The sequence below is a fragment of the Coccidioides posadasii genome, chromosome 2 (genome assembly GCF_018416015.2).
Source record: "Coccidioides posadasii str. Silveira chromosome 2, complete sequence".
In the NCBI taxonomy this organism is placed as follows: Eukaryota; Fungi; Ascomycota; class Eurotiomycetes; order Onygenales; family Onygenaceae; genus Coccidioides; species Coccidioides posadasii.
The window spans coordinates 7160799-7176821 of NC_089408.1; the positions used below are offsets into that span (position 1 = coordinate 7160799).

The window sequence follows — 16023 nt, forward strand, 5'->3', positions numbered from 1 at the left end:
AAGGTTCGGCTGGATGTTCCGATAGCCACTGTCTCTCGGGTGGTGCGAAGCCAGTCCCCCTGGATCGCCCAGGGTGTCCCGGGCATGCGCCACTGCATCCCTGCAACGCAGCGTCCCGACTATCTGCCCAGGTCCGGCGCTGCGAACGCGCTCGACTCACTTAACCATACCGGTATTTACCTAGAAATACACCATTACCACTAGTTATCGCTGCCAGGAGTTCCCTTCGAGGAATCATAAACTTGACCTCGATGTTGTGCAATTCTCGGACGGGGATAGGGAATTGAGAGGGCCTGATGACCCCGCGGACCCGAGAAAAAGTAAATCCTGACCAACTGATTAAGTTCGTCAGCTAGCCGCCAATGGCATCAAAGTGGATTTGCGTTTACATAATGTATCATGATTCATCGTCGCCGTGGGACGCCATGATGGTCACACCTGGTGGGACTCGTCAGAATCCAAAAACCTTGTTACGACAACCAGAATGGCTCGATGCATGGGGCTCCACATGTCAGGATAGGGAAAAAGATAATTCAATCTACGCGGTTCTTTTGCGGGAGAGGCGCGCCGTGCTGTCTTTGTTGGGGCAGAGGGGCGAAACTATGGGACTGCTTTGGCTAGTTTCTCTGCTGACGAAAACAACCTCAGGGTGTGCCTCCGCGCACGGGAAGCTCTCGTCACAAGGGTCAAGTATGTATCAGTCCGGTTCATGGAGGCCGAACTCATAACATTGTGGCCCGCCTGGACAGCTGCACTCAACGCATTGTTATCGATGCTGATTGGCTTACGTTGGGAGCCTCCTGGCATCTGCATCCTGGGTTGAGCGTTTTGGGACCCAGGCCTCCACGCTAAAAATTAGTTGCTCGGTGATGGCTGGTCGAGGGCGGTCAGAATTGGAGACTATCGGCTGATACGGAGATATTTTTAGAACATACAAGGTGTCCAGAACTCAGGTTTTGATACTGGTGAAGCTCACGCACCCGAGAAAAGGGCTTGTTCAGTCCGCGGAGCACGGAGTGATATCATAGTTTCTGCCTGCATTTATTGTCTGAAAAAATAAAGTGATTTTCAGGCATCAGAAAGCGTCGGCGAGTGCGGCTTGAATCATGAAAGGCGATAGTCCATCCGGAGTACCCAGACGTATATGGTGGTTTGGGCGAGGAAGACCATTCCAGCCCCTCGTGGAATCGGAATGCCAAGAGGCTTAGCTAGCGTAGATAACAGACAGCCTCGGTGTATCCATGGCCGTTTGAATGATCACTTGTGCCTTGCATTGGCTGAATTCGAATTAGCCGGAAGCCGGATCTCAAGGACGATACGGTTGACAACGGGTTAAGAGGCGCCCTTATGCGGAGGAGGTGTGCTTTTTCACATGATGTTCAAGCTATATTGCTAGACGCGACAGAGGAGCACAGGAAAGGTGAAGTTCTCTGGGCCCTAGCACTTAGGGCACCGAGGGTTGCCCGAAGCATGAAGGTGTCAGAAAAGCTTCACGGCGCGAGCGTGTGGAAACTCGGAGAGCTCTTTGCGGCTCTCGCACCTGACTAGCGGCTTTAACTATGGAATGGGTGTTCGCTGAAGGATCAATGCAACAGTGAAAAGCCTCTGATATGTATGTCATTCCTTCTCACTGCCTAACTATTTAAATTACTCCGCACCCGTCACTTATCATACACATACACTCTCTTCATATTTCCTTTTGGAAAGTTCCCCGCTAATTTCAAATGCCGCAATGAAGCCCTGGAGTATGAATGTATGCTTGACGTTGAGAGCCTGAGCACGACCATCGCAAGGAGGCGGTGGAAGTCCAAAGAAGCAGGCGGAGAGGAGAGGGAGGGGCTAAGAGGAGCAGGTACGGAGTAAAAGGAGGGAGAAGGAGCGGGGTGTGCAGGGTTGGCCTATGTATGTATATTACCTATTTCGGCGAAGGAACCCCTAGCCGCAAAGAGAAGGAGCCGGGGTTTGCTGCTTCTAACACGTGAGTTACCTGCCTATCTTGGTAGTGGCACTCTTTCGTTTCTGGGGAGGAGCCTTTTGGGCGTGGATCGGCTCCTGCCCGATGTAGACGATTTGACACCACTGGCGGATTAACTTTGTTCCGCAGATCCCCTAGTTGCGGGTTCGTCCCGGGTTGGCCGCCGTAGTTCATGAATTCCAGGAAGAGCCTAGGAAGCGGACAAAAAAAAAAAATGTCCCCGACATCAAAAAGGGACAGTCATTTTGATATTCATAGACGATGGTTGAGTTTTATATCTAGAGGGTCTTCTGTATCTCTCTACCTTGCTGTCTCGAAGATTGAATTTCCTACTTGGTGTAGCCACCCTTTACCCCGTAGACTGTTTCAATTGGGTGGCAGAACCAGCGCTTTCACTCTTAAGTTGATTAAAGGCCACCTTTAAACTCCTCCGTCACCACCAAAAAACCAACATCAAGCTCCCTCTCCAAAGCCTATCTCCCATTCCCTTCAATAACATCCTTAGATCCCAGATTATCCATTCCATAACCTAGATACTTCAGAATACCAAAAAAGAAAAAAGAAAAGAAAAGGAAAAGGGCTTCAACCCCAAGGACTCCATACCAACATGGCCTCTCCGGCCCAAGTCTTCTTGCAGCACCCTCTCCATCTCGACCCAACCTCCAAAGCCATCTCTGCCCCAAATACCTCATATCCCGGCCTCTCCACCGAGCTCGACGCCCTCAACTCCCTGCACCGCTCCATTCTGAACCTCGACAGCCCCAATGTCCCTCCCCCGCCGCGACCGGTGAACCCGAAACGCAGCGCCCAAGTCTCCAAGCTGCGCGATTCCGCAAACACGGCATATCGCAAGTCCGCTTTCGCAGAGGCCATCAGACTATACAGCTATGCGATCGACATGGCCATGCAACGGCCCGCGTGGGAACCGCTTGGCTTGGTGCGAGAGGAACTGGCTCCGCTCTACTCAAATCGTGCTCAGGCACACATGTCCCAGCAGCAGTGGCCCGAAGCGTGGGTCGATGCGCAGCTTAGCATTGAATGCAACGATGAAACCAACACAAAGGCTTGGTGGAGGGGTGGAAAGTGTTTGATCGAGATGGGAAGATGGGAGGAGGCCATCGACTGGCTTCAGAAAGGCTTGGAAGCTGAAGGAAGGGGCTCTGATGGAGGGCGTGAACTGAAAACCCTATTGGATGACGCCGAGAAGGGGCTAGAGAAGATGGGACAGGGCGTGTGAAATCATTCTATTTTCTCGAGTTGGTTTTTTTACAATTACATGGGAAGAATTGGCTTGTTGATGTATGTATGGCATTGTTTGAAACTCTACTGCGGCGCACTGGTGATTCCTTGCGGTCTACACATTCGCATTATAATACTTGCTTCTCTGCTTCTGTATCATTCTTTGCCTTTGTTTACCCTTTTCCCTCCCCTTTTCTTCCCCTTCTGGTGGTGGCCCACTGTCTCAAGATCCAAGGATCCTTTTGATGCTATTCATGGTTCCCCATGTTCAGAGCAGTTTCGAGCCAGGTGTCCTCTTGAATGGATTCCCTCGGCACCGCAGGTGTGGCGCTGTCTTCATTGCCAAACATCTCCGCTGTTAAATCCAGCAACCATGCAAGGGCCCCCAAGGGTCATGGGTTTTCCATGCACCAATTAATTATATAGATCTTAGTTTTTTTGAGTGCAAGGGTTGTGGGTCGCGATGCCGCTGGGACAAAATCCTACCAGTAATATTTAGGGTAGGGTATCGCATGGATCTCAAAAGGTACTCCATGGCAAATTGATAGCTGGGCCTAGAATAGACAGTTCATGACTTGTCCGATCTTGCTTCGGCATCCTCCATTCTCACGAAGTCCTTGATCGCCGCGTCCCTGCGTTCCGCTTTGTGCCTTCGGTTTCCGAGGATCTGCCAAGGCCGCGCTCGTCCCGGAAAAGAAGAATAGGCACTCCGTACGTCCGGAGAACATGTAACAACGGAGCCCACTGCGCATTATCGCCTGCAGATAAATTGACAGGCAAGAACGAGGGGTCCAATCTTCCCCGGGAAGCCTGACGCAGTCCATGCCTTAGTTGGCGGTCTTATATGGCGGCACACAAGTATCTCAGGAATTTGACGTGCAGGCATCTTTCCATGGTCCGAAGCTGAGATCTCGGGGTTTGGCCGCCGGGGCCAACCTTTTTGACGGCAAGACGGTAGAGGAATCCCGATAGCCCTGTGTTGCTTGAAGACGCCGGTTTCCAATTCGCGCAAAGCCACCATTCCAGACTGCTCGGTGGGCAGTCTGAGAAAAAAAAAAAAAAAAAAAAGAAAAAAAAGACAGGACGCCGCACGATTCTGGCGCCAGAGAAGGTCTCCCAAAACAGGAACGGAACCTGTCCCGTGTGACCCGTCCTTTTTCTTTTTCCTCCTTCTGTTTTTCTTTTTTTTTTTTTTTTTTTTTTAGCCCACACTCTCTATCGGGAAACGATGCACGGGAGGCCGAGAAGGAGAAGCTTGAACTCAAAGGTTACATAGAGTTCCTCGGCCATGGTGCCGCCCTCGATGCCGGGAATGCCCTCCCAGCATCCCGGTTCGGCGGCCCGTATTGAATGGAGAATCCTGGTTGGGGTTGACTGCTCCTTTCCCGGATATTCGCCCTTGCACCCAACTTCGTCGCCGATAACAAAGGAAATGGCATGGCCCCAAAATCAAGGGTCATGCTAAGGCATGCCAAGTCCTCTGCCACCCTTATCAGAAGCTCGTACGGGGTACTCCGCACAGGTGTTATCAAAAGCTCTCATAAGTAACGATCCGTGACGACGTGTTAAATTAACCTACACCCCCCGCAAGATTCCAAGCTTGTCGGTCTGCAATATGCCGCCGGGAAACTCCCCGTTTACAACTGTTTTTTTCCCTAAAGAGAATAGGTTTTGTCCATCTTCCGGCCGAGACGAGAGAAGGTCTTTCCCGGCACGCCGGCGTCATTTTATTTTTTTTTGATGTCCTCCGTATTCTTGCTCTCTCATCTTCAGCTCTGCCAGTTTGGATAACTAACTATCGACTCGTTATTAGTCACGGTCCACCGGCCCCATCAATGTGGCTGATTCCCACGTGGAGTACGCTTGCTTAGTTAGTTACAGTATCCACCGTGTAACTTACTCGTTAACCCACTTAGCCCATCAGCTCAGTCTTCCGGACTGCGTACAGCCACCGTATTTACTGGGATGGTACGGAGTACGGAGTGCATGGGCTGTACTCTGCACGGAACATGGCGGACTGAGCGGTTGTTTTGACCGGTGGGATTGGTATTCCATTCACCATTTTGTAAGGCTGCCCACAGTCTGTCCATAGGAACCATGTCTGCGGTGGATGCATTCCCTTCCCCAAAGCCTATCCCACATTACCACACAACTTCCCTCCATCTTCCGGAAAAGCGAGGCGGGGGGGGGGGTTTGTATTGTGATTTTGTGAGGGGTCACAAAGCGCTCCTAGTCCACTTTGCATTGAGGGAGTGCTAAAAAAGTGCATATCTGTTGTTAGACGAAGGGCTCTTTATGGAGTACCGAGACGGAGTACTGTAGCTACCGGGGGTTTGCCTCACAGGGTTTAGCATCATCTTAATCAGGTAAAGCGCCATATTGCTACTTTCACGACTATATAAACTGCCCTTCTCCTGCTGCCTGATACGTGATAGTTGTTAGGGGCTTTGCAGGTTCACGCCTGTGGCATAGGCAATTTGATTCAGATTGGTTCACCCGGGAGGAAGCGGCACGAAGAGAGAAGCCATGTACTCTGTACTCCGTATTCACAACGAATTGAAGGCCGGCCAAGGTGCAGGAATGAAGCAGATGTGCAGTTCTGCTGTTGTTGGTTGGTCGGTTCAACCTGGTAGCTCGAAGCCACTAGGGTACAACCTTGAGTGAAATTGTGCGAGGCTACAAACAGGGTGCAAAAAAGGACAAATAAAAAGAATCATTTTAACCACTACTTTCAGCGATCTCTTTTTTTTTTTCTTTCCTGTAAGTATTTGCACAACTCTGTGGCTTCCCGCAACAACAAGATATTCTGCTGTAGTGCAATGGCTTAAGCGAGTGCAGTGTGATATCCAAATCCTCGGAGGTTACTAGCACCGAGATGGATGACCCCGGGCGACTTTGCGCACACTGAACGCGAAGAGGGATTCATCGAGGAGGTCGCTGAGGCCCCCTGAGAAGTATGATAAGAATCAATTTTTATCCATATTCTACCCGATCTGCATTGGAGACGTGCTTGATGAGAGATACCGCGTTGAGCACAAACTCGGCCATGGGTGGCTTTACTACTATCTGGATGGCCCATGACCTTCAGGAAAAAAAGTATGTGGCCGTTAAAAGTTCTGGTGCCAAGCGAGTCGAGAGAACATGAGATTCGGATGCATGATGAAATACAGCAGAGTGTACAGGATACCTTGCACCTTGTCATGTATCTGGTGACTACTACACTTTGTGGAGACAGGTGCAGTCACCGGGTCGTGGTGCTTCCCTGATGTGGTTGGCATTTATAACCTGAGGTGGAAAGATATGTCAATGGCTACCTGAATGACCGCTACGATGCAGTTGCTGGAGGCCGTGGAAAACCTACACAAAGCTGGAACTGTGCGCTGAGGCAAAGCAAGAGTCTGTCTTGTGCTATTATTCACATGGTAATGTCTCTCCTTTCAGATCCAAATGATAGTAATTGCCTATGGGGCATGGTTCCTCTTGACCACCTCGGCAGGAAAGTGAAATACGAGGCTTTGGCCTGGCGATGAAACTTAGTGATCTCAAGATTCTAGATGGCCGTCCACCAACTATATTCTGTTCCCTGGATTGACTTCATAACAAAGGTCCAAGCATTGCTTGCGACATGTGGAGCTACACGTGCATCTTTTCAGAGCTCTACCTTGGTCTCCACCTTTTCACCACCTTTTCAGATGGGGACTGCTGTGGGTTTTACGGTCAAGCTCTTAGGCCCGCTCCCTGAGGAATAGAAGGCGCTATGACATCTTGCCCAAATCAAGCGTCAATTCATGATATGATCAGAACAATCAGCCTAGTCCGACCTTCAATCTTGTACGTAGGTGGAGTTCCTACGGAAGGACGCGCCGATCCAGCAAAGCGAGAACTTGTATACTCCATTCTGAGTCGAGGATTTAACTACTTCCCTGAGAAGCGTCTGACTGCAACACAGCTCTTGCAAGACCCCTCATTCAAAACTCTGATGGATAGATTTTGATGATGGCGATGGACAATACAGATTTTATTTCCTTGACGTTTTGCTCCTTTCTTTTTAACTGCCCTTTTCTCCCTTTGTCTCTCTGGAATTTCAGATTTCAGCAGTCTAGACCGTTGCACCTCGAGTAGCTTTTGGATTACATTTTGAGGTGGAAGACGATAGGTGACTAAACCGATGTGTGGCCCGCGTCGATGCAGAGTAGCAAACTTGCAGCATATGCTGACGTGGACTCTGATAGGGTGCGATTCTCCAGGCTGGGGACAGGCGGGACAGAAGATGGGTTATGAAACTTGGTTGAGAAGAGCGTGGAGGGCGTCCGTGCCATCTTGCAGGGCTGATTTTTGGCTTTGCGGGATACCTGCAGCGGCACTCCAACGCCTCTGAGGCAAGACTCTCCATCCTCTGTGGCGTATTTTGGAAACCTGGGCTGCTTTGCAATTTTGTTAGCCTGCGGTTGCATCCTGTCCTCAATGAACTACGCAATGTTCATTTGCAGGGCTTGTCAAAACAATACCGAGTTGGTCACCATAATGTGCGCCATTTGCCACCTAAACCTTGTATCCCTTTTAGTTAGGGGCCAGCCTCAGTGGACTGTCTGGAATGATACTTGAATTTGTGGGAAGTAGAGCTCCTCCTTTTGAGTCATATCCCTTCAGCCGGGATTGGTTGTCTGCAAACATTCATGGATATTCCTGGCTCAGTGCCATATATTCAACCCAATGTTGCTGGCATGTGGATGTCTAGAGCTGATACCTGGCAACTTCTCTCCCTATCACCTGCTGCTGATGATAATTTACATTACGATAGTCTAATGTTTCCACCATGGGAGCTTGTTGGGATTACAACCTCCCAACAATTGGCTACTAGAGTACATGTCCGCCATACCTGCTACTGCCGCCGACTAATGTATAGGCATTGATGTATGGCTTCAAGAAGATGGTCAGGCAATACAAGCCAGTGGATTTGGGACAAATCCTACTCCAAACTGTTTGTCCACCATGAACACGATTATGCTAACTCCTAAGGACTTTCGTGTCAAGCTCTCCCCGATCAGAAGGCATTGATGATGGCATCTCAGGAGGCTTTTGGATGGGTTACACATAACTGCAAAGGCTATCCTTCCTAAGGACATTTATTGAGACAAGTGATTAAGGGAAGAAAGCAATAGGGAAACATTTGAGTCTTTGAATATCTCCAACAGTTCCTGAAATGATGATGACTCGGCTAAGCCAACGGATATTCATGAAAGAGTATCGAATATTCAGGGGTGGCTCAGTTCGGTCTGATTTCAAGATTTATGAAGATGCAATAATATCCCATTCTACAGCATGAAGTTGGGATGGAACAGGGCCTCTAGATATTCGAGCGGACAGAGGAAGGGACATTCATAGGCTATATCAGAGGGTCAGCGTTTTGATCCTAACTTAGGTGGCGAACCCGACTTTTCGAGAGGACGTACCCGGATTTACTTCGAGCCAGGCTCTAAATGACAAAATAGCGATAAACTTGATAGCGAGAGTGATCAGAGGAAGCTCTCCAAGACCAGTGGGAGTCTGAGCAGCAGCCTGGAGCCATTCAAACCCGTCACAAAGTGAGAATGCTCGAAATCGATGGCTGTGGTGCCCGGGGTTTCATCCTGCTAGAGTTACCCATGCTGTTAGGAGAGCTTCCCACATCTGGGCACGGGCTACAGCCTCTATCTATAAACAGACTAGAAGCGGTTCCTAAGGGCGATAATGCATGACGAGAATGGTCGGACTCCGGTCAATCCCAATCTAGCAGATGGTTCCATCTGCTTATCACTATCAGGGTGATGGACTGACTGTTGTGAGTTATCAATCCTCTCATGGGTATACTGATATCTTTGCTCCTGCGTTACTGCATGGGAATGGGTGATGCTCTTGATGGGTTATTGACCACATGGGTGACAAATGAGCTTAAAACGGGGTCAAAAAAGGGTTGCTCTAACTTACAGACTAGTTATAGAGGAAGATTTGTGTCTGTCCTGTTTGGTTGTCCTTACCTGATAGGTGACTCCTTTCACAGGCTATCCTTGTCCGTGCCTCAACAAATAATAATTCAGGATGCAAATTCCTTGTCCTGCGAACGCATTAACCAAGACACTCTCACACTTGAAACCCCCTCTTTCGATGAAAAGTTGTTACTATCTTGTAAGCATTGGTTATCACAGTAGTTTCGAATTATTTTCCTATTAAGACTGTTCATGCTCTCACAGAGTAGCTGCTGTCCACCACGCAACATGGAGCTTTGCATTTCTCAGGGTTGAAAGGAAAGTCCGACAATGTTCGATCAACTGAGTTTCTTGATGCACCCGTTTGTCCTCGACTCTTTTGGCTTGACATTGGATGGACCTTTCAAAATTGAAATCCATCCATCATTTCCCCCTGACTCCTGATCACGATAAGCAGGTTGGAGATATTCTCCGAGAAGCATGTATATATATACGCCTGTAGCGGTCAAAATATGCCACCTAACCAAACTCATTAGTCTCAACGGATCTCAAGCTAGCCTGGACGCCAGACACCATAATGGGAAGCAACTCACCAGCCGTGGAGCTCAAACAACCAAGCCAAAGGAATCCCGATGGCATGTCTGAGAGCTCTCAGGTGTTGACAGGCGAAGACATCGATCAACCACAGGCCATACGCAACGATCAGTATCACTAAAATGCAAGTGAGCCTTGAGCGCTCGTGAAAAGGTTGGGCGGGTTGTAAAGTATACTCACAATATCCCCGAGTCGCGAGTCGCCGTAATTTCGAACGCATATTCCGGCTGGATATCATTGCTTTCAGAAGCTTGAATGTTCGGAATCCAACGGTAACAACCATGCTGCCGAAGACGATCTGGTGCAACGCTGAGTCGCCCGTTTTTATATGGGCCCAGACTGCGAGCGAGAGAACAATAGTGATAAGGAGAAACAGTCGAATTTGATCTCCAGTCCCGCGATTGATGGTAAGGACATGATGGAACATAATGCCCGCACCCAACAACATGGACAGATCATCAACTAAATTGGCAGGAGGAATAAGGTGCGTGTCAACACGGCTGTCCACAAACGTTGCGATATGGCAACAAAAGCCAGTGGCCACCAGGTAGGATTTAATATATACCTAGCTGTAATGGGTACTTCAATGTTGCATGGTACGCCGCGGAACCGATTCCCACAATGACCAGAGAGATATAGGAGAGATAATGGGTCAGTTGGGTCTCGTTCTCGCGCGAGCGCTGGCGGTAGAGAGCGTAGCATCCCAGAAAAACTTTATAACCGCGAAGGGCCAGATCAGCAAGTCAAATATATCAAACGTACGCAAGCCGAGGGGGACTTCGATTCGCTTCACCAACGGCGAGACATGGCGCACTGGAGGGGGAACGGGTGAACCCTACCATAGCTTAAACTCGTAAGAGTATTGATAAACTCTCCCACATATCCCGTAAAATGATAGTCCTAGATATGATATTAATGTTGCGCTGTGGTGTGGATTTTAATGGAGGCTCGTCCGGGTATCGCCTCTCCACCATACCTCTTCGCAGAAGCTATCCGACCATCAGCAATTGAAAAGGTATCAACGGCCAAGCATGGATCCAAACTTCATCTTAGAGGTCTGCGGGCCCCACACTGGCGGCTTCCCCGGGGAAGAAATAATGTGCACACTCATCTCGTATGCACTGTACTCCGTACCTACTGTACAAATGGATCTACATCTTCATCAGTATCCAGTGATGTGACGGTGGGGAAATGGATCCATTGACGAGGGATGGGGCAGTTAGCTATTTAATCGACCTTTAAACAAGAGCCGGTCTCTCTCTCCCGCAGCGGCGTTCGGTGATTGAACTGTCGAGCTTCTTCCGACACCACTCTAAGGCGAAGACAATAGCGATGTTCCGGGCAAGCCGGAGAGTGACTTGCGGAATGGATCTACAGTATGGATGCAGGTGGGCGGCGGCTCTGCACTGGAAGATCTGTTTTTCCGATGAAGTCATGCTTTTGCGCCACTGGTCCGCCCGCCGCCCCCTTCACCTATCTTCAGCTTGCATCCATCCTGCATCACCCAGCAAGTCGCCCTCCTCACCCCCCATCCATCACATCCGAACCTCTCCCCTCTCGCAGGTGTACGGATTTCTCTGAATCCAACTTGCCTGTCTGGATATCCAGCAGGCCGAGAGAGGCTGTCTTTCTTTTGAACTGAATCAACCGTCACTTTCTTTGCCGCGTCGCTCTCCTTACCCCGTATCATCTAAGGCAAAGCTGAAACGGCCTTAGAAACACATTCTAGCCTATCGATTAGCCCAACTCGCTTTTAGGTACTCCGTACAAGCCACCGATTTGGCCCAGCGTTTTGACTCCGCTTGAGAGCTCCTCTTCGTGAGTCTTATTCCCCATGTCTCCTCCACATCGCCTCTTGCCCGCTCTGCGACCTTTTCTGAGTGAGCAAAACCTCACCCATCAACCGTTACAGGGCAGAGATATGCTACCTCGCAATCTTCCATGTTCTTTCGAATAATTTTTTTATTTTAGAAGGTTAATGCTTACGTGTTTAATGTTTCACAGGCTTTCCTTTTACCCTTGTTGACATGGCAGCTCATGCCTAACTCCTTTGTTGCTCTTTCCGATCGCCGTTCAGCTGCTTCATCCCCAGCTACAGCAATGGGCCAAGCTGGTTCCTCGCAACGGGCGGACTTTTTTCGCCGCACCAGCTCCACCTCTGATCAGCAAATCGGGGACGATCACATTGGTCCATCTTCCAGTCTTCCGAGCATGCAAATTAGCCGCAACGCGAGTGAGCCGACCAGTGGGTCGGAAGCCACTACGCCATCGATCTCAGAGCTTCCAGCTTCCCGGGGGTCAACCTCAACCCGAATATCGATAGAAAATCAAGAACGCATAGGATCATTCGTGCATGATGAGCACGAAGACTTGGCCATGGAGGGACTGTCGACGCAGGGCTCCATTCATACTCGTCAGTCTGCTCAATCGTCCAGTAGCCGACAGTCAACCATGTCGAGACTAGGGTCAAGAATCATTCCGAGCTCCATCAGGAGAAGCCTACATAGCCGTGGAAGTGAATCGTCAGGGGAAAGCCAGCCTAATCGTCCCACTCTCTTTTCCAGATCCGGACTCTCCTCTCGACAGGATGGCCGCAATCGTCCACAGTCACCTTCGCTCAGAAACCTAGGATCTCGGGGAATAGCAAGAAGACGCTCGATCCGGGGACCCTACGCACTACCACGTGGCGAATCTGCTCTCCTGCCCGAATCCCCTCCGAATCCAACTTTCCTAAGTCCTGATAGAGCCGCCGAACGTCGTAGGTTCTCTTGGCGCCGCCACTCCCGGTTGAGCCATGTGCGTAGTTCAATAGCATCACCGATGTCACATATGTTCGGCCAAGGTTCACCTTCAACCACAAGTCATGCATCTACGGCCCCGCCACGACGTCCTTCTCGTTCCGGGTTTACGGAAGATCCAGATGGTTCGCTCCCACCTTTACGACAAATGGATTCTGCGATGGATTTGGATGAGCCACACGAACTTGATTCAGTTGAGCCGGCAGCTCGACACGTTCGCTCAAACTCAGCTTCTTCTCGATATGTCCCGGCCGTTTCGGAGGCCAGGAGATCGCCTGGTGCAATTAGGTCACGAGCAACTCGGCTACTCCGAAGAGATGAATCTACACAAACGCCCCTGTCTCACATCCTACACCTGGCTGCAAGCGCACTCGCAGCTCAGATTTCAGGAAATGCGACTCCAGCAGCTTCCAACCTTCAAAATATCGGAGCGGATGGTCTGGATGGGCCGCTTGAGTCCCTCTTGCAAGGCTTGCAACATATTGCTTCTTCGCAGGAAGAGGCTGGTGCCGGTGAAAATTCGGCCGAGGGAGGCTTCCCTAATGTTAATTTCTTAAGAGTCTTTCGTTTCGTCAACGCCGATAATGCTCACAACAGTCCTTCTCAGTCAAACTCATCCGAATCCCAAGAAGACGCTGGTGATTCAATGGAGACAGGTCATTACGATCCAGGAGAAGAAAATCCTGAAAGGCGATTGCTGACTCTAGTTGTTGTCGGCGTGAGATCTATCCCGGCTAACGGTAGCACTGGGAATGAAAGCGGTACCAATGCTAGATTGAACGCCGAATCGCTCCTTCGCCTACCATTCCTATCTGCCGGAAATCTTCTCCGTAGCGATAGAGGCTCTAGTGGCTTCCTGCGTCGCGGTGATGGCCGAACCCGATTCACTAGCAATCGCAACTCTGTCGCTGGTCCACCCATACAAACCAATCACGATAGCCAACCACATCAATCTACTTCTTCTGGGGGACGGTCCGATGCTGGATCGCTCGCCGACTTGTCTTCATCCCTGCCAACAGTTTTTTCGGAAAGTCCACCAGGCCCAAATCCTCCACCGTCCACGCCGGCTGACCCTGGCCTATCTGGTGCATCTTCGACGGTAAATACTCCGAGCAGAAGACCCTCGTCGGCCTCTGCTTTCCTCCCGCAGCTAAATGAGGACTCCAGTGGGGAAGCCGAAGCGGCTGCTGAACAAAGTACGGCCTTTAATTTCCCTCGCCAGCGCCGACGGAGCGATTCCGAAGCTGCTCGCCATCGCGGACTTGGCTCTGGTGCGGCACGTCGAAATGGAGTGGTTGAACCGGATGACCCTTCGCCAAGTACTACAAGAAGCTGGTTGATTTATGTCGTTGGTGCTAACCTTGCTGAGAATCATCCAGCCCTCGCTGCTCCCAGCTTGTTTACTGATGTAAGCGCGTCAACCCTAGAATTGGTGCTGATCAAATAGCTAACTGACTTTGTAGAATCCTACGTACGAGGATATGATGCTCTTATCTTCTCTTCTCGGCCCCGTTAAACCACCTGTGGCTTCAGAAGAAGATGTTGCTCTCGCCGGAGGCCTTTATCGATTAGTTCAGTATCCCGAGTCATTGGTTGCTGAAAACGCGGAAGACGGAGAACGCATTCATATTAGTGAAAACGATAGGTGTCTCATCTGTCTCAGTAACTATGCTGCTGAGGAGGAAGTCCGGTTATTAGCAAAATGCAGACACATCTATCATCGCGAATGTATTGACGAGGTACGAGATTATCTGCATATCCTTTTTTGTCCACAACTAACCAATGCACCAGTGGTTGACTACCGGGCGAAACTCCTGCCCCTTATGTAGGGGCGAGGGTGTCTCAAACTCCGACAACAATGGAAACACCGCTGAACCTGAAAGCAACTCAACATAAATGTCGACGGTCTACCCATCAGTCAGTTCCAACTGACTAACATGTCTGCTAATATCACTCAACACATCCGTTCCAGTACCATTTCTAATCGCTTCTTGCTCTATATCCGGTGCATAACTATCCCATCCTATTACGGAATCTCCGCGAAATTACAAATATTTCACATTCTTCTTGACGGTTGCAAAAGCTTTTCCGTCCTCTTGGGTTTGCCACTCTCATCTTAATGACAATTTGAGAACCTCACTTTTTTATCCTGGTGGTTTTGAAAGCGATTCTGTGTTTTAAGAATTAGTCATTCGGGACGTGCGAATTCGCTCGCTTTAACCTCGTCCTTAAGCGTAAAGTCTCTTGTTGGGTTCAGAATTTGGTGCGTTTTAGTTTTTCTTGTCCTTGATTGCAGAAGCACGCAAAGCCGGCGCAGTTTGGGGGTACGGGACCATAAACTGTATACAGGGTTACGTGGGCATTTGGTATTCTTGCATGGGCTGCTTTTTATTTCATTTTCTGCATTTTCCCTTTTTTGTTAATCGCTTTGCATTGAATTTTCTCCTGGGCGTGTTTGGCCTCCTTGCCTCCCCTCAATCCCTCCACCCTTCACCCTCATGTTTGTACTCCCCATGCAAAATTGCTTTCCAGCCTGTTCTTATTTCCTATCTTTGTCCTTCAGCCTGGTGTGTTGCTTTTTCTTTTTTTTTTTTTTTTTCTCTTTTTCCCTTTTTTATTTCCTCCCCCGGTTAGGTTGAGCGAGAGAGGAGTGATTATTTCATGAACGGATTGGGTTCGTTTCTCATCCAATCCACTTTCTCGTGTCTATCTGTCGGTGTCACAATTGTCAGTGTATATTCATTGCTGGTATAAATACGAATCTAACTAGCTGTTCATACCCACTTCATGCTGCGAGGATTCGAGAATAGTGCCACAATCCCGGCAGTGCGGTTTAGAAAGGGTGGAGAGCGTCACTGCTAGCTGCCACCCCTCGCCTTTCTCGCAGCGTCTTGGCCGGTGGGAAAGGATGATAGCGTCCTTAACCAGACATTCCCTTGCCAATGCTTGCTGTGTCAACGATATGTGCTTGCTCTATATTCGGAGGGCAACTGCAATCTCATGAATACCCAAGAAAAAATTATTTGGAAGTTCTGCCAGCCATCAATCCTGCGCGCAAATGATCACCCTGATTTCTACAGACGTGAACCTCTACGCTGGGGTGTTGATGAGGCGATGAATGGAAAGTCAAGGCACTTGGAGTGAGCGCCGCTATTGCGAATTTACTTCTTAGTAACCCTTTGGCGACTCGAATGCAGAAGTCCTTGACATAACTCTTTATCCTACCAGGCGCCCTGTAACTCCGTCTTATTGTATCGGGTGGGACACAGATTATGTATCTAGGTATTTGTCGCCAAGGACAAAAATAAAAGAAAATGTGACTAATCCTAACGATTTGCACAGTATACACGAAGGGACATCCACCGTCTCCGACGAGATATGTGGGCTTCTTCACCCACGAACATGGGGACAAAGTCCTGATCAAGCTCCGCTGTGTTAAAAGGTGCCGTAA

At 49.5% G+C, this 16023-nt stretch overlaps 3 protein-coding genes across 3 annotated transcripts; 2 read left to right on the forward strand and 1 right to left on the reverse strand.

The window, feature by feature from the left end:
- Window positions 1–2582: 2582 nt before the first annotated feature.
- On the forward strand, window positions 2583–3212 carry D8B26_004759 (uncharacterized protein; the record flags this gene model as incomplete). Its single annotated transcript, XM_003070516.2, has 1 exon — window positions 2583–3212. One exon carries the CDS (start codon window positions 2583–2585, stop codon window positions 3210–3212), a length of 630 nt encoding a protein of 209 aa, XP_003070562.1.
- Window positions 3213–9106: 5894 nt separating this feature from the next.
- On the reverse strand, window positions 9107–11117 carry D8B26_004760 (uncharacterized protein). Its single transcript, XM_066124585.1, has 8 exons — window positions 11011–11117; window positions 10818–10925; window positions 10751–10763; window positions 10614–10674; window positions 10340–10486; window positions 9955–10236; window positions 9774–9891; window positions 9107–9699 (listed from the first exon to the last, which is right to left on the reverse strand). Exons 2-8 carry the CDS (start codon window positions 10883–10885, stop codon window positions 9519–9521), a joined length of 870 nt encoding a protein of 289 aa, XP_065980666.1. The 5' UTR covers window positions 10886–10925; window positions 11011–11117; the 3' UTR covers window positions 9107–9518.
- Window positions 11118–11874: 757 nt separating this feature from the next.
- D8B26_004761 (uncharacterized protein) lies at window positions 11875–14526 on the forward strand (the record flags this gene model as incomplete). The annotated part of the gene is made up of 3 exons (XM_003070518.2): window positions 11875–13980; window positions 14036–14311; window positions 14364–14526. The coding sequence occupies 3 exons, from the start codon at window positions 11875–11877 to the stop codon at window positions 14466–14468; spliced, it is 2487 nt and encodes an 828-aa protein (XP_003070564.2). The 3' UTR covers window positions 14469–14526.
- Window positions 14527–16023: the final 1497 nt, after the last annotated feature.

What these genes read in the sequence shown, in the direction of transcription:
- D8B26_004760 (XM_066124585.1), bottom strand. Translation starts at nt 10,885, where the DNA reads ATGAGTGTGCACATTATTTCTTCCCCGGGGAAGCCGCCAGTGTGGGGC. An exon ending in GAAGTACCCATTACAGCTAG is followed by an intron (nt 10,237 to 10,339) that starts GTATATATTAAA and finishes CTGCCAATTTAG; the next exon opens with TTGATGATCTGTCCATGTTG. An exon ending in TTGTTTGAGCTCCACGGCTG is followed by an intron (nt 9,700 to 9,773) that starts GTGAGTTGCTTC and finishes GAGTTTGGTTAG; the next exon opens with GTGGCATATTTTGACCGCTA.